Source organism: Carassius gibelio, chromosome A17, assembly GCF_023724105.1.
Source record: "Carassius gibelio isolate Cgi1373 ecotype wild population from Czech Republic chromosome A17, carGib1.2-hapl.c, whole genome shotgun sequence".
NCBI classification, from domain to species: domain Eukaryota; kingdom Metazoa; phylum Chordata; class Actinopteri; order Cypriniformes; family Cyprinidae; genus Carassius; species Carassius gibelio.
This window is the reverse complement of record NC_068387.1, coordinates 6456029-6478971: the sequence shown is the minus strand read 5'-3', so window position 1 is coordinate 6478971 and position 22943 is coordinate 6456029. Positions and strand designations below refer to the sequence as shown.

The 22943-nt window shown below is 39.0% G+C and overlaps 1 protein-coding gene across 1 annotated transcript in view; it reads left to right on the top strand.

Moving 5' to 3' along the window:
- Nucleotides 1–5821: 5821 nt before the first annotated feature.
- LOC128031745 (BRISC and BRCA1-A complex member 2) overlaps nt 5822–22943 on the top strand; it is a 100158-nt gene continuing 83036 nt past the window's right edge. The window contains exons 1-4 of the mRNA XM_052620121.1: nt 5822–5925; nt 7941–8093; nt 11460–11536; nt 20899–20993. Of these exons, the coding sequence (XP_052476081.1) occupies nt 7957–8093; nt 11460–11536; nt 20899–20993 (309 nt within the window). The 5' untranslated portion in view covers nt 5822–5925; nt 7941–7956. The remainder of the gene's footprint in view (nt 5926–7940; nt 8094–11459; nt 11537–20898; nt 20994–22943) is intronic.

Here is a 22943-nt window from a genome sequence, read left to right as displayed (position 1 = left end):
GTTCCAAGATCAGAACTGATCTGCACAACTGAGAGTCCTTTTTGTCTTGTTTTCAGGTAAAAATATCTAAACTTCTTCAAAGCAAGATTTATTTATTTATTTATTTTTTTGTTCGTCTCTGCCTACCTAAAGAGAAGAATCAACCAAAGATGAAAATCTGAACTTGAGATGGTATTTTCTAGCAACTCGCTGACCGGTCAAAGTTCTGCATTGCTATATCAGACCAAGCCTTCCAGATATAGCATCCCCAAACAAACTCCTCCACTCTACAAATATAACTTTAATCTCCACCTCTCTCCCTCTTTCTCTCTATGAGACGTTCAGTGGGGCAAAAGGCTTCCTTTTTCCCTAACTGGGTCTGCTTTTATCCCACACTGGTAAAGACATGCCAAGGATGGGATCCTAATCCCCAGCAGCGGAGACCCTTCACTACCTGGCTCCTGTCTTTGAAGTGTGATCTCTCTTTGAATGTTTCTGAAAGCACAGTCTATTTTTACACACTGCATATGCTTCGATATTGATTGGGGTCTTTGCACTGAAAAAAAATGAAGAGCTTTATATCTTGGTGAAATACATGAATTTCTGGGTATCAATTGAAACTTTTTGTGTCTATGTGCACTACAGGCTATATTCATTTATTTAGGATGTTCAGGAAAGCAGGCCATAGGGTACCTTGCACACCATAGCAGTCTTGGCCCCCATTCATGTAGCTTGGATGCACTGATTGGCCCCTTTACCACCAAAACCAATACCAAAAGAACCTGTGTCCATGTATCGTCTCCAGCCTTGGGAAGCAAGGGGCCTGACTCACAGAACCACATATTGGACTAGGTTGTAAAAATAAATCCACATTTAATTGTGCTTGTAATAAAATTGTCATCTTTTATTCACATTTTTCTAAACCATTTCTGTGTAACACAAAAGAACATTATTTGAAAAAAAAGTCAAATTATTATTTTTTTCTTATTATTATTATTATTAATTGTTATTATTTTATTATTATTTATTTTATTGTTTTAATTGAAATATGACTTTAATTATATTGACAAAAACAGTTGAAACGTTCAAAAAACCTTCTTTTGGGTTACACAGTTAAAAAAAGGAAAGTCCTAAAGGTTTGAAAGTGCATGAAGATGAGTAATTGACAACAAGATTTTCCTTTTTGGGTGAACTATACTTTAAGTACATATATAAGGAAATTCTAGGTAGATTTTCCTTTCAAAATAATTTTAATACACAAAGTTTATATTAAAAGCAACCTACTGAGTTTCCTTAATTTTACATTTTTAATTTTAAAATTGATGAATTAATGCATTGTGGGTGTTCAATCTTTGTACTGCTATGCAATTTGATTTCAAAGGAACGACAGATGGGCAATTCAGTCAGTTCTCAAAGTCCATGTTGTTTAAATGAAAGGGCCTTTTACTGGAAACACGCTATGTCTGTGAGCTGTAAGTGAAAATAATATGACATGACATCCTGAGCCCTTCTAAATCTAAGGCAGGTGCCCTGAACTACCTAAAAAGCTAATTGCTGTGCCGCCTTGGTGCGTGACATTTGGGAGCGGGGTCCATCAGCCTTTCACCCGAGCAGAACTAGCAGCTATTACTCATTCTACTGAACAACAGAAAAACCCCCTCAATCTCAGACATCTAGTTACGGTCTGGCCCCAATCCAAGTCTCCAGGAGCCCATGTTTATGTGATGGCAGAGTAGGCAGATAAAGTTGTTTTTCACTTGTGTGTTGTTTGTGTGGTGTGGTTAGTTGCGGGAATATTACAGGAAGTCAATGAGGATGTTAAAATCCTGCTGAGATTTCAGTAAAAGGAGTAGTAAGTGAACAGATTTCAACTGGTTATGATGTTTTTTAATTAACTGTGGTAAATTATGTTGATAAAGATAAAACAAATGAAGAAATAATGGAGAATTTACTTGAGTGAAATTAAATACTTTTCATGTAAAGTAAATGAATAAATTAAAGGAATAAGGCGATAAATAAATACATTCATAATGTATTGTTAACAGGTAACTCTCAATAATAAATTGTTAATTGTTTCAGTTAGTCTGCAATATGAGAATGCATGCTCTACTTCACAACCTGTACCCAATATTTACCCAAGTGTGTGTGACTGAGTCATTGTCTGTGTCGCAGGTTAGAGACAGACTGGCCTCACCCTAAATCCTCGCTTACAGTTCCTCTATTGTTTAGTGAGCAACAGTCATTCTCCCACAAACCAAATCTGATACAAATGCTGTAACTTTTTTTTTGTGCAAAAAAAAAAAAAAAAAAAACACACAACAGGTGTTCTGTGTAATAGGTTGCGGTGCAAGCAGCTGTTTACTAGAAAGGACAGAAAACAGCAACAGCAACCCTGGAGCAACACAATAATGTACATTGTAGTCCATGGGGTGACAGGAGGAGCAAGAATTTATTGAAAACAAACAAACTAAATAAAAATAAACTAAATAAACAAACTAAATAAAAATAATAATGAAAATAAAAACTTTTTAGTAATTTAAGTTTATTTTATTTTTGTTTATTTTTATAAGTGCTATGACCATGTTTTTCCATTTGGTCAATTGACAGTAGTCTTTGAAGTAGGATATTATTTTACATTCCATGTTGTATTAATTTGATAATTATTAAGTACACTGTAAATATTTTACATATATATATATATATATATATATATATATATATATATATATATATATATATATATATATATATATATATATATATATATATGTTGTAAGATTATTAGATTTTATTATTATTATTATTCACAAGAAAATAATAGTTCAGTCTTTCTACTTCAGAATTTCTTCTTTAATTCAAGTAATTGCAAGTAACTGGTCATTTCTTTGTAATCATTTGTGAAATTTACTTACAACTCCTGAGTGAAAATACATCCTACACCTTTTTCGTGTACCATAATAAACATACTTTAAGGATGAACACACATATTAAACTATGAATACAACACTATCAAAACAATACTAAATAGTACCACAGTACATCTATTTATGTATATGGTACAAAGGTATTCTTCAAAGTATCTTTGACTTATCATGGTTCATCTATACAGTCATCACTTGTTGCTAAATTATGCTTTTACCAGTAATAATATATCTATTACAGTCTATTACATCCATTACAATTTGAACCAAACATAAGGTGCCTGACGTTAATTGTTATTGTTTAGTGTTATAGGGACATTTGAGACCTGAGCCAAGAGAATAGAGAGTTTGAGTGTGCCACATACACACTCTTGACTAACATCTCTTAGCAAGAGAAGATAGTGAAGGCTCCAGTGAAGGCACGCTAATCTGTTCAAATTGTAATCAGCAGGTGGCACTGTCTGGCTTCATCACAAACACACAGATGTTCCACACGAGACTCGTTCGTGTCTGATTCCGTTTGACTGTCACAAACACAAGCCACAAACAAAACTGGATTTTACACATCAAAGCCACGCAAAGCACTTTAATGGGTGAAATGTGTCAGCCACCCTCCAAAAAAACAGTCTGTTGAAAAACAAACACACACTTCCCATCAAAACTATTGCCTAATTGATGCAATCTCTTCTGTTCAAAGGCCAACAGTGATGACTGGGATTTTTGAATGATAAAAATATGTGAGCAATTGGATTTTTTCATAATGGGTCATTTGTTTTGAGCACTTGTAGAATGACAACGAAAGAAATGAGTATGACTTAGTTAAGTAATGTGTGGAAAGTGCTTAGCATGGTTAAACAGCTCTGTGAGCAAAACAACTAAATGTTCCATTATCTTTATGTTACTTTACCTGTGCTGTCTAAAAATATCAAATGAATAATCTTTGAACCATTTTGCACAACTCCAGGATTAGGCCACGTCCCGTCAAAAGGTTCACCTGAGCTGTAAATACTGCAGAAAAGATGACTGGGACACACTTGACGATGAAAAAAAACTTGCCGGCGGCAATTGTGACCAGTGAGCGGTGAATCAGTTCCTTAGGGAAATATTAATAATAGACAGAGCAGGCAGAACAGAAGGCAGTTCCCCAAATCTGCCTTTGCTGGACCTTATTTGGTTCCTGCTGGAAGGACTAATTAATCTCAGAGTTATTTTAAAAACTTAAAAGTCTGCCATCTGCATGTGGAATATGTTCCACTTCCAGTGTGAGTTTGTCACATGAGCATGAAATCATCATATAGGACAATATCTGAGGATTGAGTATTAAGATGATAATAGAGGGTGGACACTTGTTCATTATACAATGCAGTTAATGTTAATTTCTTGATCAAAAAAAAAAAAAAAAAAAAAACTGTTATGCATGAAATTACGATTAGGAAATAATTCACAAGATATCATAATGTGAAAAATGCTCTGCTAGAATGCATGGTTCATAACCAGCTGGTACATATGCAGTATGATTACATGGCTCTCTATTGTTTGATGGCACAGTCGATTTTCCTGCAATCACTTTTCGTTCTTCAGGACAGAGTAATGCATTACAAAAGCATTTTTGCCCCCACATTTTAAACATGGGAGGACATATTTGCCTTGAGCCCATTTTCACTTGTGACAATGAGATTCTTTGATGACTTCCCTTACTAAGTCAATCATACAAGAGGCCGCCACTAAAAACACTCACATCTTCAGACATGTCCTAAATAAAATATATTGAATAGATGCAAAACTACAACATTAGATAACTGAAACTCATAAATGTACATTATTTACGGAAATGTTTAATCAAATAATGAGAAAGAAAAAATAAATTGAAGAGCAACATTTAAATGGTTAATTATTGGTAGTTACGCTCTAGATTGAACATGCCTGCACTAATGTGGATTATTATTTGAGGACTGGATCACGTGATTGACAACAACCATGGAAATCCTTCATTAATTCAATCCCTTGCATGTAGGCAACGTATTTGAATAGTAGAGTGTTAATCTGCTCAAATCTCTCAGCAGGCCTCAGGGAACTGTAAAAGCCTGCCGGCGGCTAAGGAACAGCCTACATTTTCTCAAAATAACTGAAGTCCAGGCTACATTTTACGAATACTTAGATTCAAATCAGTTTAAATTGTTTGAATCCCTTGAAGTGTTTTGCTGTGTGGGCATGACCCTTTGATAGATATTACCATCTGTGCACAGTTACATTGGCCTCTACATGTTGGAGAAACTATTTAATAATGTGTTATAAGTATAGATTTATTATTACAGACTGCAGTTTTTTTATTATTATTTTACGGAGTGCATAAAATTGCAATAAATATGAAAGTGGGTCTGGAGGACAATCTGAAAAATTACTAGTTATAATGTGCAGAGCTGGGAACAATAATATCCAGTTAGGCTAGTAAAATCTTGTTAGAGGAGTCATGTGCATTTTATTTACAATCAGAGACAGTATGTTAAAATGTTTTTAGATTTTTGCAAAACCCTTTATCTCGCCTGGTTTAGCTGGACAGTTATGATCAAAGTCTACTAATTATTTGCACGACAGACTTGATTAATCACCTTATTCACAATAATTCATACAGTATCACATTAAACTGTATATTACACTTTGCCTATTCGTCCACTGAGTAATGCCACATCTAAATTGACAAAGCAGCGCTGCTTTCACGTTTATTTTACAAAACAGAAGCGCACGTGACGAGGCATTCGAGCTGTCCCTATTTTCTCCTGTCTTTAAATACATTATTTATACTTTCATAACGTGCCGAAACATAAATGTCACATAGATAATTCAACTATGTATATTATAATACACTACTCACCACACGAACGCATTATTCAAGTAGTAATTTCATTATACCGTGGTAGAACTATCAGGCACATTTCTAAACATCCATAAACAAGTCTCTCAATAACAACAGCGGAAGTGGAAAATAAGTTCATGCTCGATATTTGTGCTATATCTCATATAAAAGGTACCGAAAAGGCGTTTGTTACTTACAAAAAATTATTTCAGCGAAATGACTGCTTTTGATAAAGAAATAAACGTCATTAGACCAAGACTCGTTCATAATACCGGATAGCATGCTAGCTGGTCTGTTAGCATAGATCTGCAGCTCCAAAACAAGCTGATCCACAAACGAAATAATGTTTAAATTGCACACACAAAACCCCCCCAAAATAATTCGATTCATTCTTGCACATGGTTAATCTAAGCGGCGGTAGTGTTGTTGTTTTGTTTATTAGTGCAGTTTCTTGACAGTATTGTTAAATATCAGTGTTTATAATGTTTTCTATGAGCTTTGTTATACGCAGCTGAACTCGCGATTTTAGTTACTTTTCTTGTATAAACAAGTTTTATTTATTTTATATTGTGCAAATCCCACTAATCAGTTTATTCAAGGACATTGCAGCCTTTTCTGTTTTTATTTCTCCTCTTAATTAGTGATAACATCAAGTTCCACTTCTCTAAACGTTTTCCAAACAAGTTTTGAATTTAGGTTTAAATTATAGAAGTATAATATAGATAGAGATATTAATATAATAAGAATACTGTTCAAAATGAAAATAAATGTTTTTGTAGACACTTAGTGGAACTTGAGGTTGAGGTTAACTTACTCTGTTAGGACATTAGTGTTGAGTGGAATTAACTTAGTATATCCATTACCAGAGACAGTGGGACTAATTTATTCCTGCAAACATAGCTCAGACATATTTGTTCTGAGAAAATCTCTGTCATCATTTGTTTATATATTTTGATATCTGATGTCTCTTTGATATCTGGTTAACAAATCCAGTGACGTACAATGTGTGTCCATATACTTTTTAGGGGCAACCACAACTGCATTTGCATTTGCACTTGATTGTCTTTGTTCTCCTATTAAGTTTCCTGTTCCAATTCAAACTGATTTCATAAGTTCAGCAGTCATTGCAGTCATGATGATGATTATAGGTGACTAAGTGAGACTGTATAGATGGTGGATCTTGGATTCTTTAGAATGAAAAAGCACCTGTCACTTTTTCAGTGGCCTTGGTTCCGGAACTATTAAAAATGCATTAGTTAAGTCAAGTCCTTATAAAAAAAAAAAAAAAAAAAACAGTTGATACAAATTCTAAATCATGAACCAAAGCACCAGTGTCGGTGAATCACATCACAAACATGAATAAAATAAAAACGATGGATGAATATAAATCTACTGATGTTCATTATGTGTATATTTCATGTTTATTGCAAAATATACATATCTATAGAAATGTTAAGCAGTTTGAGAGCCTTGAGAGATTGACTTATGTCATTCACAGTGTTTCATGGGAGTGTGCAGATGTTTTTTTTTTCAGTTTTTTTTTTTTTTTTTTTAATAAATGAAATTTTTTTTTTTTTTTTTTTTTTTTTGCAGAATCATGGATGATGTAGTTTTTAAACAGGAATATTTTCTGGCATGATAAAAATAATGGAAAAAAAAGTACAAAATCGAATTCCCTATGGAGAAAATGAATGCTTTTTACTTTCGTAACCCATCTGTTGCACACTATATGGGTCTGGGGACATGCCCCCTGCCCCTGGAGGAAATGTTTGTGTATTTAAAAAAGAAGTGTCTCAGTTTACATTACATTCATACTGGTGTTTTTAGGAAGTAAAGGACTAATATATTTATATTCTATGTATATGCTATGTATAATACTTTTATTTTATCATCGTTTTTAATATTATTTTAAACTGAATTTATTGCTGTTATTAGTTTCATCCCTACAACAGTATGATACAGTAATACATTTTCGATTTAAGTTCAACTAAAAGATGCTTTTTTTATAAATCAATGGTGCAAAACACATTCGAGATATATGTTATTATGAGAAGTGTAAAATTATTTTATGTTTAATAATGAAATGGTTGCAGGGAAGATTAGACTGTGGTGGTGCCTGGAGTACTACTGATGAGGAATGAACATCTACATTTCTGTATATTCATGGTCTCTTGTTACATTGACAGTGACAGAGTTTGGAAGATGAACAGTCTCTCTCCAGAGGTGGCATTGAGCCGTATTTCTCCTGAGCTGCGCCCTTTACTCTGCTCTGTGGTGTGCAATGGACGGGTCGGTTTAGACTCATCCAGCTGTCTCCGGATCACTGACCTCAAGAGTGGGTGAGTGTTCTGTAAACTGAACAAAAACAGAGAACTTTTGGAGAACAATGCATTTGTAAGTTTTCCAAGTTACAAATATGACTAATATCTTTTATTTATTAATTAATCAGAATTGATTCATCAGAATTCTAGAAAGCAGAGGGGACTTTTCAAAATTGATCAATGAGGTTACTGTCGGTCGCTACTTCCTTAAATATATAGAAGTCATAAAGCCAGCTTTACTGCCAAGTATTTTTACACACAAACAATGAATTTGTCTTGGGGACAGGAGCGTCCAGTGCAGAATAAAGAACAGACATAGTGCAGACATACATAGGAATTACACCGTAGAGTTGAATTATATCACTAACATACGAAAAACTGAAAATGCTATTTAATACAGAAGTACAAATATAGATCAATTATTTGTTTTTTACAAGTTAATTTGTTGAGTTAATAAAATTTGTTACAAGTGTACAGTTTATGTAGTTTACAAACGTACCATTTTCAGATGCTATGTATAAATGTGTTGGTTATAATTGACAATGTATAGATATGAAAGTATTAATTGCTCAGGCTGAATATAGTGAGACAGAGAGCAATAGATGATAGAGAGGTTGGGCTAAGAGCTTTCTTCACCCTGGAGGTGTAAAGTTCTTGGAGGTTGGGCAGAGGAGTACCAGCAATCTTCACAACAGTCTTGACTGTCTGTTGCAAATCTCTTGATGTCTGATTTGGGTTCAGGTTCAGGGTGAATTTCCTCAGTAGGCGAAGGAAGTTCAACCTCTGCTGTGCCTTTTTAGCAGCGGAGTCTATGTGAGGGTCCTACTTCAGGACCTGAGAGATCCCTGATGGGCACCAGTTCTGATTGTGAGAGTCCTGGATGTGAGTTTACCCAGCCTCATTAGCTGCTGTCTGTCCACTGACAGGCATGGAGAGCTGGGTCAGTTTTTCTGAAAGACGGTAGGCGTGATTGTATTGAAGGCCGAACTGAATTCTACAAACAAGAACCCCTTCATTAGTCTGTTTCTGGCCTGGTTGTACAATATTTTATCACCACTTCAGTAATCATCCCCTTTGGCACGACGAAACTGTTTGAGTTTCCCAGTAAACCATGATATTTCATTAGTGAATGATATGAATGACCCGGCAGGAATGCACATATCTTCACAGAAACTGACATATGAAGTAACAGTATCTGTGATATCATCCAGATTGGTGGCTAAAACTTTAAAAACACTCCATTCAGTGCAGTCAAAGCAGGCTTGTAAATCCCACTCGGTTTCATTAGTCCATCTTTTAACCGTCCTACAGGTTCAGCTGATTTCAGTTCCTGCATGTAGGTTGGTATGATATTTACTAGACATGATATGCATCCTTTATTTTGGTGTAACAGTGGTCCTGTATATTACTGTCTCTGGTGGGACATGTAATGTGCTGTCTGTATTTTGGAAGTTCATGGGAATGCTTTGTTAACATCTCCAACAATTATTAAAGTAGAGTCTGGATACCTTTGCTCCATTTCAGTTATTTGTTCAGCCAGCTTTTGCAGTACTGTGCTCACACATGCGTCTGGAGGAATATACACATTTGCGAGAATGAAAGAGGAAACTCCCATGGCGAGTATAAAGATTTACATTTTATGAAGAGTGCCTCTAAACTGACAGCATGCCTTTTTTACATTGATGAAGAAACACAATCCTCTACCTCTCGGTTTCCCCATTAACTCCATGATGGGATCTACTTTGAGCAGCTGGAAGCCCGGCAGACGAAGCATGTTGTCCGGAATGGCTGCACTAAAGGCGGTCGCACACCGGACGAGACGCGCCGCGTCGCGTCGCGCCACATGTAGGACAACTCGAGGTATCGCACACTGGACGCGCACATTCTATATGCGTGAGCTCAATTTCGCAGCAAGATGGGAGAGTTTTAACTTCATCTATTATTTTAATTTTAAATATATGATTTTAATTGATAAAAGCTGAGTTTTTAACGTTAATTAATGAAAAGAATCTGTGTTATTATAATAAGTCTGTTATTGTTTTGTTGTATCTGTTGTCTAGGCAACTGTGCTGCTGAAAACGTAACCAAACACTTTGTAATGTTTTATTTGAATGAAACAAGTGTGCTGTACTTTAATTTCAGTTTCAGTTTATTACATCTGGTATTTTTAATATAAAACTATGCGGATGGCGCTCTGTGGCGCGGCAGAAATTTGAACAGCGTTCTGAGTCGTAGCTGGGCGCCGCGGACAGACGCCGAATGGCGCCGCCGGTGTGTGTACTCACATAGAGAATAATGTGTTCGAATTTTAAAGACGTGGCGCGACGCGACGCGGCGCTGCGCTTCTCGTCCGGTGTGCGACCCCCTTTAGCCTCGCGCAGCCAGACTTTCAGACTGTTAGCAGAAGGTCTGGGAACCTTAGCTACTTTGAATGGCCATGGTCCACCCAAGAGGCCATATGGCTGACAGGTTAATCAACCAGTCACCAGTCATGTTTGGTGGTGTGGAAATGTCCCCAACAATAATAGACCTGTGTGTAAAACTCTTGCGATCTTTAAATATCTCACATACTTTTGGAAATCCAGCATTTAGTTGATCCTGTTAAGCGCTCATTGTCACAGATGTAAACATATGTCAACTAGGCTTCATTCAGCCCGGTTTCAGTGAAGCACAATGCAGCAGAGTTTGAAAATTCCTTGTTAAATTATATTAAGCCTTAAAAGTTCTGCATAATTATGGGCACGGCCACTTGAGTGACAGGTGGATTGCTGTTTCTGTCGCCACCGTCTAGCTAGGTGCTCAAAGCTTTATGTTAAAAACATCTACAGGACGGGTCATGTTGTTTATGATTGTAATTTTCCATCCTTTGCTGAGCTTTACAGTTCAGGGCCTTTAAGATGGTTGCAAATCCTTTTTATGATGTTTTAATTATTCAAAAATATTCAGTTATTAAGTATACTATTTATGAAATATTATTGCAATTCATAAGAACTGTTTTCTTTTATATATATTTTAAAATGTAAGATGAATGTTCACCAGCCATTACTTCAGTTTTCAGTATGAAATAATCCTTAATTATTCTAATATTTGGTGATATTATTCATTATTATTGGTACCCATTTATTAATAATTGTTCTTATTATAAATGTTGAAAACAGTTTTTCAGCTTTTTCTGCTTTTTTTGGAAACCATTATATATATTTCAGGATTCTTTGATGAATAAGAAAGCTTGGAAAATTTATATTTTGTAACATTAAAAATGTCTTTACTGTTACTTTTAATCAATTGAATGCATCCTTGCTAAATTATTTTGTTTATTTATTTATTGTTCATTTTTAGCTATTGAAGTGTCACTGAACGTTTTTCCCCCCCTTTTCATTTTAGCTGCACATCACTAATGCCTGGTCCATGCTGTGACCGATTTAAACTTCACATTCCATACGCTGGAGAGACTCTCAAATGTAAGTACTTGTTCTGTGAGTATGAACAGATCAGAGATCACTCATGAATATATGTAAGATGTTGATGTTTGATGATGGTGGTTTGCTAGTGACATGTTCCTCTAGCTTACAAAGTTATTGTCGGATATGCGGAAATAGTGCTGATTTAATGTGTAGTGATGCATTATTGATTTATTACAGTTACATACTGCAGTGTAAAATATAAATCATCTTGTTGTTGTTTAATACAGTAAAGCTGTAGAATAAAACTGTAGAAAGGATTGAAATGATTTGTAAAATACTTTCGGAGGCAAAACATCATGGTAGCATTTGTTTGTTTGCATTTTCTGACATGTTATCATCAAATTCAGATCTGGGATTTGGCATCAGTGCTTTTGTGCTAGTGCTAGTGATTATTAAAGCTAAGGTGGCAAACTCATTTAATGCCAGTGATATTTTGTATTTAAGCAGTTTATTTTTAAGCCAGTCCAGTTAGTTCATGATAATATTTTTTGGTAATTTAACGTCTTATTACTCATTCTTGCTAAGGCAAACATCACTTCATACTTAAAGAAATAGTCCACCCAAAATTACAATTTGCTCACCTGCATATTATTCCAAACTCGTAACACTTTTGTGGGACATAGAGGATATCTTGAAGGATTTTTCAACCATTTTGTCCATATTATTAAACTCAGCAGGGACCAAAAGCCCCCAAAATGACATGGGTAGTGTGAAATTAATCCATACGCCCTGAGGTTATCAACTGAAACTAAAACCATGAAAATAAATAAATAAATAATTAAAATAATAAAATAAACATTAACATTTGAGGGAAATGTTTCACACAAAAAACTGCAGGCAAGTTTTGGTCCTCCATTTTCCGTAAACCAACAGAGCTACATTCTTTAAGAAGTCGTGCAATGCAGCCCATTACCCTATGGACTTTTTGCAAATGTTAGACCAATAAAAGCGTATTACACGGATTCTTCAAGAATCCGTAATGGTGGTGCAATGAGCACAATTCTTTCGATTTGGAAACAAGCTTCTGAGAAGGGCTTTTAGAGGTTTTGTCTGAAATGCTTTCAAGTACCTCAGCTCAATGATGTTTAATGAGGTTGCATAGTAATTATAACTCGGCAGTGATCTTAATTGAGAGTTCCTGTTATAGCTCATGAGTCATGAGACACTCAAACACTCAAGCAGTTTTTCACGGAGGCCACATATGAACAAAATTTCTAGGAGCTGGAATTGTCATGCAGTCTGGCAGTGAGAAATCAAGGTTACTCAGTGAGGCTTTCTTCCTTTTGGAGATGCATGGCTATTGACATATTTGTTAAATTGTGTTGTCATTTGTATATGTTCAGAAGAATTATAATAAAACTATGGATTAGTTTATAACAAAGTTTGGTTATTGGTCATTTTGGGTGCATTGGTGCATGCCGGAGGCAGTGCTTTTAGTTGTGCATTATCAGAGTGTAATAATGTTACATTTTTGCATTAGTGGCCTTTACTGAAGGTCAGAGTTCAAGTGCAAATTGAAACGGAAAATCCAATTTACTACTATAATGGAGGCATCACTGAATGATGTGCACATTCTTAACACTGCGTCACAATAAATCATAGTAATCAGTATTTGATTTACATCCGTATTCTCACGTTAAGTAATAACATGCTCCTCTCACGTTAAGTAATAATGTGCTCCACTGTTCAGGGATTAGTCCATTAAACATTTTATTGACAGTTCTTCCCATGAATTAAAATACCGGTAATAGTTTTTTTTTTTTTTTTTTTTTTTTTTAGGTATTGTTCAGAAAGAAATGGGTTATAATGATTTTCTTGGAAATCTGATGCATTCACACACCCATTATTCATAATATCTATTATGTTAGAAACACATTAAATTTTTTCTGCATCTAAATAATCAAGAAAGATAGCAGAGTTGCTTCCTGGGTCTAATTGTACAACTGCCAGTGGCTGACAGCTGAAAAGTGACTCAAGACCTTTTCATAACTAATCGCCTTTGTTTTGCCGATGACTTGCCTAGTGTCACTAATACGAACCCCGTGAGTCCCTCCAGAGGCCAGCAGAGGGCACCATCGCCCGAATACTGACACCTACAGGCATCCAAACACTCACTTACACTGATACTCACTACATTACCCAACAGCCCCGTACCTTGGACTGATCACCGGCCAGGTGTTCCATATCAGAGACTGCCATAAGCCAGACCTTGGCGTCACCTCATTGCGAAGTCTTGTTTCTGCCACGGCTAACATTTCTGAGCGTTCTACCCTGTCTTGCTATCCCAGTTGCCAACCCTTGTTGTTTATCGATCCTAGAACCTTTGCTGCCTACCCTTGAACCCAGATTGTTATACGGACTGTGATACTTGCTGGTTACCCCGACCCACTGCTTGGTATTGACTACGATTCTGATATCTCTATTATACTGTGTTTGCTGATCCTGACCCTTCGCCTGTACGACTACGAGTGTTCTAATAAAAGCTTGCAAATGGATCCCATGTCGAGTCAGTCATCGTTACAGAAGACTTCGCCAAGACAAGATCCAGCAGCCTATGAACATCTCTGCACCAACCTGGCAGCTCAGGCAAGTCAGATCGCTGCTAATCAGCAACAGTTAAATCATCTTACCGCCGTCACGGAGGAATTGGTGAAGGCCATTCAGAATCTCCATAGTCCTGTTGTCACGACACCCGCGCCACAAGCGGCCGCCATTGCACATGCGGTTCCCACGCCCTCTCAGATTAACCCACGACTGGCTTTTCCTGAGAGATTCGACGGTGACCCTAACAAATGTAAAGGCTTCTTACTTCAATGTTCGCTGTTTGTGGAACAACAACCCAAGCTCTATTCCACTAACAACAGTAAGGTTGCCTTTGTTTGCTCGTTGTTAACCGGAAGGGCTCTTGACTGGATTACCGCTGTATGGCGCACGGATGGATCATCCTTCTCCTCCTTCAATGATTTCCTCACACGCTTCCGTGAGGTTTTCGATCATCCCAAGGAGGGAAAGAGTGCTGGCGAACGCTTGCTAGAGCTCTCTCAGGGGAGATCTTCAGCTGCTGAGTATGCTATGAACTTCCGCACATTGGCAGCCCAAACGACCTGGGTGAGTGACACCTTAAAAGTTCTGTTTCGAAAGGGTTTAAGTCATGAATTACAAGCTGAACTAGCATGTCGAGATGAGGGGAGAAGTTTGAACGATTTCATCGAGTTGACGATAGCAATTGACAATCTGCAGCGTTCACGTAAACCTCGCTCTCATGTCAGTACTGTCATTAAAGCAGCTCAGTCTGTCGAGGACTCTGAACCCATGCAAGTTAATACCTATCATCTCTCATCTGAGGAGAAGAATCGCCGCTTGGCAAATCGTCTATGTCTGTATTGCGGATCCCCTGGTCATCAACGAGCCAACTGTCCTTCACGTCCCTCATCTGTCTCATCCAAATTGGTGAGTGAATCCTTACACTCTCTCCATCCAGTAAACAGTGTGTTTGTACCCCTGAAGCTAACCATTAACAACGTTCAAGTGACCACATTTGCTTTACTGGACTCTGGAGCGGCTGGGAATTTCATGTCAGCTGAGTTTGCAAGAACAAACAACGTATCATTAATACCCTGTGCTAACTCTCTGTCTGTAGCTACCATAGATGGTCGTCCCCTGGGAACTGGTATCATTACTCACCTTACACAAAGTCTATCCGTCACAGCCGGTTTACTGCACCAGGAGGTCATTCAGTTCTACGTTCTGCCCACGTCTAATACACCCATAATTCTGGGACTACCATGGCTGAGACTGCACGATCCGCTAGTATCATGGAGGGAAGGTCAGATATTAAAGTGGAGCACTAAATGTCAAACAAAATGCCTATCTACCGTTTCTCCTCTTCCAGTGCGCTCGTTGGCGATTAACAAGGAGTCATTCGAGGTTCCCAACCTACCAGCGGAATATCACGACCTCAAGGCAGCTTTCAGCAAAACCCAAGCAAACACCTTACCACCTCATCGACCCCATGACTGTGCTGTTGATCTTCTACCAGGTCAGAATCCACCCAAGGGTCGTGTGTTCCCACTGTCACTCCCAGAAACCGAAGCCATGACTAAATACATCAAGGAGGAGTTGGAGAAAGGCTTCATACGTCCTTCCACTTCCCCTGCATCCGCTGGTTTCTTCTTCGTCAAGAAGAAGGACGGCAGTTTAAGACCCTGCATTGATTACCGTGGTCTCAACGAGATCACGGTGAAGTACCGTTATCCCCTTCCTCTGGTTCCAGCTGCATTAGAACAACTTCGCACAGCTCAATACTACACCAAGCTTGACTTACGCTGTGCTTACAACCTGATTCGCATCAGAGAGGGTGACGAGTGGAAGACGGCCTTTTCTACAACCAACGGTCACTATGAATACCGGGTTATGCCGTTTGGACTGGTCAATAGTCCGTCCATCTTCCAGGCGTTCATTAATGATGTCTTCAGGGACATGCTGGACAAGTTTGTTGTGGTCTACATTGACGATATTCTCATCTACTCCAACACCCTACAGGATCATATTCAACACGTCAGAACTGTGCTACAGCGCCTCATCGAACATCAACTGTACGCCAAAGCCGAGAAATGTGAGTTTCACACCACATCCACTACCTTCCTGGGTTATGTCATCAGTCCGGGGGGAGTTGCTATGGACGACAGTAAGGTCTCTGCTGTACTCAAGTGGCCAGAGCCTCAGACTCTCAAGGAGCTACAACGGTTCCTGGGATTCGCCAATTTCTACAGACGCTTTATCAGAAATTTCAGTACAGTCGTCAGTCCTCTCACTTCCATGATCAAAAGAGGTACCCATCGTCTCACCTGGGCCGAAGCCTCCCGTCAAGCCTTTAAGGAATTAAAGGAACGCTTTGTCACCGCTCCTATCCTGCATCACCCTGACCCCTCTCTTCCCTTCTTAGTCGAAGTTGACGCTTCCAATACTGGCATTGGGGCCGTTCTCTCACAACGACCAGGCCCTCAGGAGAGACTTCATCCCTGTGCTTTCTACTCACGCAAGCTCAACCCAGCGGAGAGGAATTATGATGTGGGTGATAGAGAACTGTTAGCCATGAAAGCAGCGTTTGAAGAGTGGAGACATTGGCTCGAAGGGGCTATTCATCCTTTCACCGTCTTTACGGATCATAAAAATCTGGAATACCTACGCTCCGCCAAGAGACTCAACCCACGCCAAGCCAGATGGTCCTTGTTCTTCTCCCGGTTCCAGTTCAATGTCACTTATCGCCCAGGTTCCAAGAATACTAAAGCCGATGCTTTGTCACGTATCCATGATGACGACCCTTCCATCTCAGTCCCCGAACGCATATTGCCCTTCCATGTGGTGGTTGCTCCTATCCAGTGGGATATCATGACTCTTATTGAACAACACAATTCACAAGAAGCACCACCAGCCGCCTGTCCACCGGATAAAACCTACGTACCTGCCCCTCACCGTGATCAGGTCCTGAGTCATATTCACTGTCTCCCTGCCTCCGGTCACCCCGGCATCACAGCCACACTCCATCTCCTCAAGAACCGCTTCTGGTGGGAGACCATTAACCCCGACACTATCAAATTCATTCAGAACTGTCAGACGTGTAACATGCACAAAACCCCTCGTCAACTGCCAGCTGGACTCCTTCAACCTCTTCCTATCCCTCAACGACCCTGGTCACACCTTGCCATAGACTTCATCACAGACTTACCCCTATCCCAGGGTAACACGGTCATACTCACGATCATCGATCGATTCTCCAAGGCTTGTCGCCTCATACCTCTACCCAAACTCCCTACTGCTCTTCAGACTGCCGAACTCCTGTGTAATTGGGTGTTCAGGTTTTACGGCATACCTGACGACATCGTTTCGGATAGAGGTCCTCAGTTCACCTCTCGTTTATGGAAGGATTTCTTTCAAGCCCTAGGGGTCAACGTGAGTCTCACGTCTGGCTATCACCCCGAAGCCAATGGTCAAGTGGAACGCCTCAACCAGGAGCTCACTCGGTTCCTCCGCTCCTACTGCAGCTCCCATCAAGAGGACTGGTCTCGTTTTCTCCTATGGGCCGAATATGCTCAGAACTCCCTGATCAAGCCTTCCACTGGAATCACCCCCTTCAAATGCGTTCTAGGGTACCAACCACCCATGTTTCCCTGGTCAGGTGAACCCACCAATGTTCCCGCTGTTACTGATTGGCTTCAACGAAGCGAGGACACATGGAATCAGGCCCATGTACATCTTCAACAAGCTGTACGGCGCCAGAAGGAACAGGCCGACCGTCGTCGACGCCCTGGACACACTTACCAACCTGGTCAATGGGTCTGGCTGTCCACCAGAGACCTTCGGATGAGATTGCCATGCCGAAAGCTAAGTCCTAGGTACGTGGGTCCATTCAAAATCACACAACAAATCACTCCTGTGTCATTCCGCCTTGCTTTGCCTGACACATATCGTATTTCTCCCACTTTCCACATGTCACTGCTCAAGCCCGCTGCTGCCCCTGAGGAGGAGGGTGAGGGAAGGTCCCGTGAGCAGAGTCCCCAACCGGTTCAGGTGGAGAGCGAGGAGACCTATCAGGTGCGAGAGCTGCTTGATTCAAGACGTCGGGGACGAGTTCTCCAATACTTGGTTGACTGGGAGGGGTACGGTCCAGAGGAACATTCCTGGGTCAATGCCGAGGACATTCTTGATCCCAACTTAACCACTGATTTCCATAAAGAACATCCAGAGAAACCGGCCCCTCGACCTCGAGGAAGACCCCGACGTCGCCCTCCACCTCACGCCAGGAGGCGTTCGCAGGGAGGGGGCTCTGTCACTAATACGAACCCCGTGAGTCCCTCCAGAGGCCAGCAGAGGGCACCATCGCCCGAATACTGACACCTACAGGCATCCAAACACTCACTTACACTGATACTCACTACATTACCCAACAGCCCCGTACCTTGGACTGATCACCGGCCAGGTGTTCCATATCAGAGACTGCCATAAGCCAGACCTTGGCGTCACCTCATTGCGAAGTCTTGTTTCTGCCACGGCTAACATTTCTGAGCGTTCTACCCTGTCTTGCTATCCCAGTTGCCAACCCTTGTTGTTTATCGATCCTAGAACCTTTGCTGCCTACCCTTGAACCCAGATTGTTATACGGACTGTGATACTTGCTGGTTACCCCGACCCACTGCTTGGTATTGACTACGATTCTGATATCTCTATTATACTGTGTTTGCTGATCCTGACCCTTCGCCTGTACGACTACGAGTGTTCTAATAAAAGCTTGCAAATGGATCCCATGTCGAGTCAGTCATCGTTACACCTAGGGACCTTGCTCCAGACCTATGCAATTTATTAGAGACTCTTCCAGAAATTCTGCATCATATCTTTTTGATGGATCTGTTTTTATAAACGTTGCAGTCTGCCTGCTGTGGTGTTGTGTTGTGTGTACAATTTCTTAACTGTTGCTTGCTCTCATTGCTAGGTGGTTCATTTTGTTGCTGTTCTTCCAGGAAAAAATGTAGATTGTTTACTTGTTAAACTAAAACTGGAGTGCTGACTGTTGTTTGCATGCAAAGAGAGCACTCTAGTCACTGAACAACATCCTTCGATTTTCTGCTTCTCACAAGAGTTTGTGACAGCTGGTATTTTATTTTTTTAGTAGTACCCATTTTGACTACCCTCAGGGTGTAAATTTGGGTAGTGCTGCATTATTGCCCAACATTTACGCTTCTATGCCAAGTCCATCGCTATCTCTTTTTAGGTTTTTGGCAGCTTTTCCAAGATGCCATCAGATCTGACAGATGTACGACAAACATCATCCAGGCGCTTTTCTTTTTTGCTCCATCTGTGGAAAATTACTCTCTTGTGTGTTTTTTTTTTTTTTGCTCTGTTTTTTTTATCCATGGAAAAGCCTGAGGAGCAGAAGTATGAAAAAATAAGAGAAACACAATGGCTGTATAAATAGAAATGGTCTAAAAGCATGTCAAGTGAAGTTACCTTTATTTATATAGCCTTTTGTACAATACAGATTGTGTTAAAGCAGCTTTACAGTGTTAAACAAGAAACTCATGTGCTGATAATGCTAGAGGATAATAGAAAACAGTCATTTCATGGATGGATAGGAACACTGATGGGAGCCAAGCAAGCTACAAAAACAATGCTTGAAACAATGTCCCTTGAAACACTAATCTTGAGTTGTTAACTTATACAATACTTCAAAGGTGAATGCCTACTGAAGCTCCGAGAAGCACAAAAAAGTCCCAGAAGTAAATATGTCTTTTGCTTCACCAGATCTTCTGCAGCTTACTGTGAAACTTAATTAATAATGGCTTTAATAACCAATTTTGTTTTTCCACAAAACTTTTCCAAAACAATTTGTTTAAATCTGAGATATTCATAATAACACTTGCAAGAACTTTTAGTGTGTATCTTGAATGAGAGAAACATATGTTTAGTCATTTACAGTGTTAAAAATCCTTGTCACTGTTTTGGTAATCTTTAATAATGATAAAGAAATTAATAGCTTATGTACTTTTACCCAGTCTAGTGAGGGTTGTTGTTGTACCCATCTTTGTTCCCAGAAAGGTACCAAATCCTACTCTGAAAGCTTGTTTGTGGCTTTCTAAGGGATTAATTGAACATGACAAATGTTTTTTGAAATATAGAATTTGTACCTTTATACCTGTAGCACACAGATAATGTCCATAAAAATGGTATCACATGTCCAACAATATTTATATCGAAGCTTTTTCAGTGGCTTGCTAATGTCCATTAGTATTATATTGCCCTTTGAAAGTTGGTGTTGCTAAAAGAGCCATTATGCCATGGAAACAAAATAGTCTTTGATACTGGCATTAGTTGTTCAGTCTAATAAGATCATGCTTTGATAAACAACCATGCTACCATTATTTTTACATAAAGAGCTTACATGGAAAGTACAGTGTGTGAATGTCATATAGGCATCTAAAGTAACATGGTGGAACTCTACAGTGCTAAAAACCGAGCAAAAGCACGCACATCAATCTCAACTGGGTGAATGAAGAAAGAACAAGTGGGAAAATTTTTTAATGTAAAGTCGGCAACACCAAAGCTCCAAAAATATCAAAATATTTTTTTATTAAAAAACTGTCTCATAGCGGATATAGTGACGTTTCGAGCACACATGCTCTTCATCAGGCGAAGAACAACACTAATGTACCAATCTTTATAGGCCTACCTCTAAGTGATCAAAGGTCACGTGACCATACAATATTATCATGATCAAAACAATGACATATTAACCAAGGAGAAAAACAATGAAGTATGCCATTTATTAAATAATGGTCATCGTGATTAACCCTTTCTTCTTACAGGGGATATTATTTTCAATGCCAAAGACCCAGAACTGCCCCCTGACTTTATCTTCGGAGAAGATGCTGACTTCCTTCCTGAACCATCAGAACTCCCGGTGCGTATTAAGATTGTAATTATGTGACGTCATTACCCTGCATTCTAAATATAGAGAATTTCACATAAATATAATGTTACAGAACAGTAGTTAACTATACAAATACTGTAGTTATAAATGGTAGTAAGAAGACAGGAATGTACAATATGAAAAAAAATTACACCCATGCAAGATGATGCATTCAGTTTAGATCTTCTCTGTACAGAGACACCAGATCTTACCAAATCTGACAAATGAAAATAGTCTTGTTTTAGTGTCTATGGTTGCTTTAGGGTCACTCTTAACCCCCACAAAAATATTTCTCAAATCTCCAGTGAACCAAAAATGTGGTAGCTACAGGCTAAACCTGGTTGTTCAGAAATGCTCACAACAAGGCGGAACAATGGCTCTGTTATGATTGAATTCCTTTGAAGTAGCGCAGAGCATTCAGCTGTTTTGACTTCCTTTAGTGTGGATAGTTAAATCAGATGGCTGTTATCGATATGCGTGGTCGACTCAGCAGCCAGATTTGACCTGCGGGGCTTCCTGCGTTCTGAAGAGAGAGTGTTGGTGAATTACATAAGCTTTGTGTCTGCGCTTAAGCGTGTCCTTCTTCTGGTGCCGATTTAAGGATTTCACAGTTAGCAACAGTGGCAGTACTTTTGCTACTACCATTTTTAAGGAATGTTGTCAGTTTATTTTTTGTTGGGGGTAAGGAATAACATTTTTGACATAAAAGGGCCATTGTGTTTCTCTCCACAAACAGTGTATTGCATGATTAGCATTTATGTATCCTGTATGGGGTTATATTTGTCTAATTTCCAAATTAATAGATTATGATCCTCAGTTAAATGTGGACGTTTCATAAAATTAAAATGGACTATTTATTTTGGTTGTAGCTAGAACATGCTGCTATCAGTGAAGTCAGTGAAATCACCCTTCTATATTTAATGTGCTGCTTTAATTGATGCACACAAACACACACATCACTCGCACACAAACACACACAGAGAGAAAAAGAGAGAGGTCGAAGATCACAATTGGCCCTTCACTCACAGAAACTTGCCAATGCAGCCACATGACTTAAAGGTACAATTTGTAAGATATTTGCAGTAAAATATCCAAAAACCACTAGGCTAGTGTTATATATTTTGTCCCGCTGATTACTAACAATATCTCTAATGTTTTTTAACTACTTGGAAGTCATGAAAAAATGTAGAAAATTTTTTAAACAGTGACACGGGGCAGTGCAGTCGCCTGTCAATGACATTAGTTTCCCTTTGTCACCGCCTTTACTGACGTAGAAATCACATGACAACAGCATCGTGGACAAATGCGGAAGTAGCTTTGCGACAAAGTTCAACTAGAAAGAGATGCCGATCTCGCTTGTGTTTTATTTGACAGGTGAGTTGTTTTGATTAATATCTTTACAGAAAACGTATGCTATTATAACGATCAACAAGATTAGTATTATGGGGCATACACGCCAAACGCGGGGGGTCATCGTGTCTCTAGACCCGCGTGAGGACGTGTCTGATCCATAGTCTGATCGCGTCTTTGCATTGACTTTGTATGTAATCTGTTTGCACAAATCGTTGAACTCGTGTTAAATCCATGATTTATCTTTCCGTCTGATTGATGGCCGTCAGCGGTTGGGTAGAAGACAACAAATCCCATCAAACCACGCAATTGTTATTGTTTTGGTAGTGCCCTCTAGTGGCATGTCCTACAACCTGTACCTTTAAATTAATAAAATAGCATAGATACTGGATCGCTACATTATACTCCTGAGCAAGGAGGTGGTAAGTAAGGCTTTGAAGTAACTAAACACTGCTTTTTTGTTTGTAGAGGGAGAAGCACAGATGCTGATAACACACACACACAACTGCCATCTCTCTTTCACTCTCTCTCTCGATTGATAATTCATTCTAATAAATGCTTATAAAATAATAAGTGCTTGGCAACTATTTT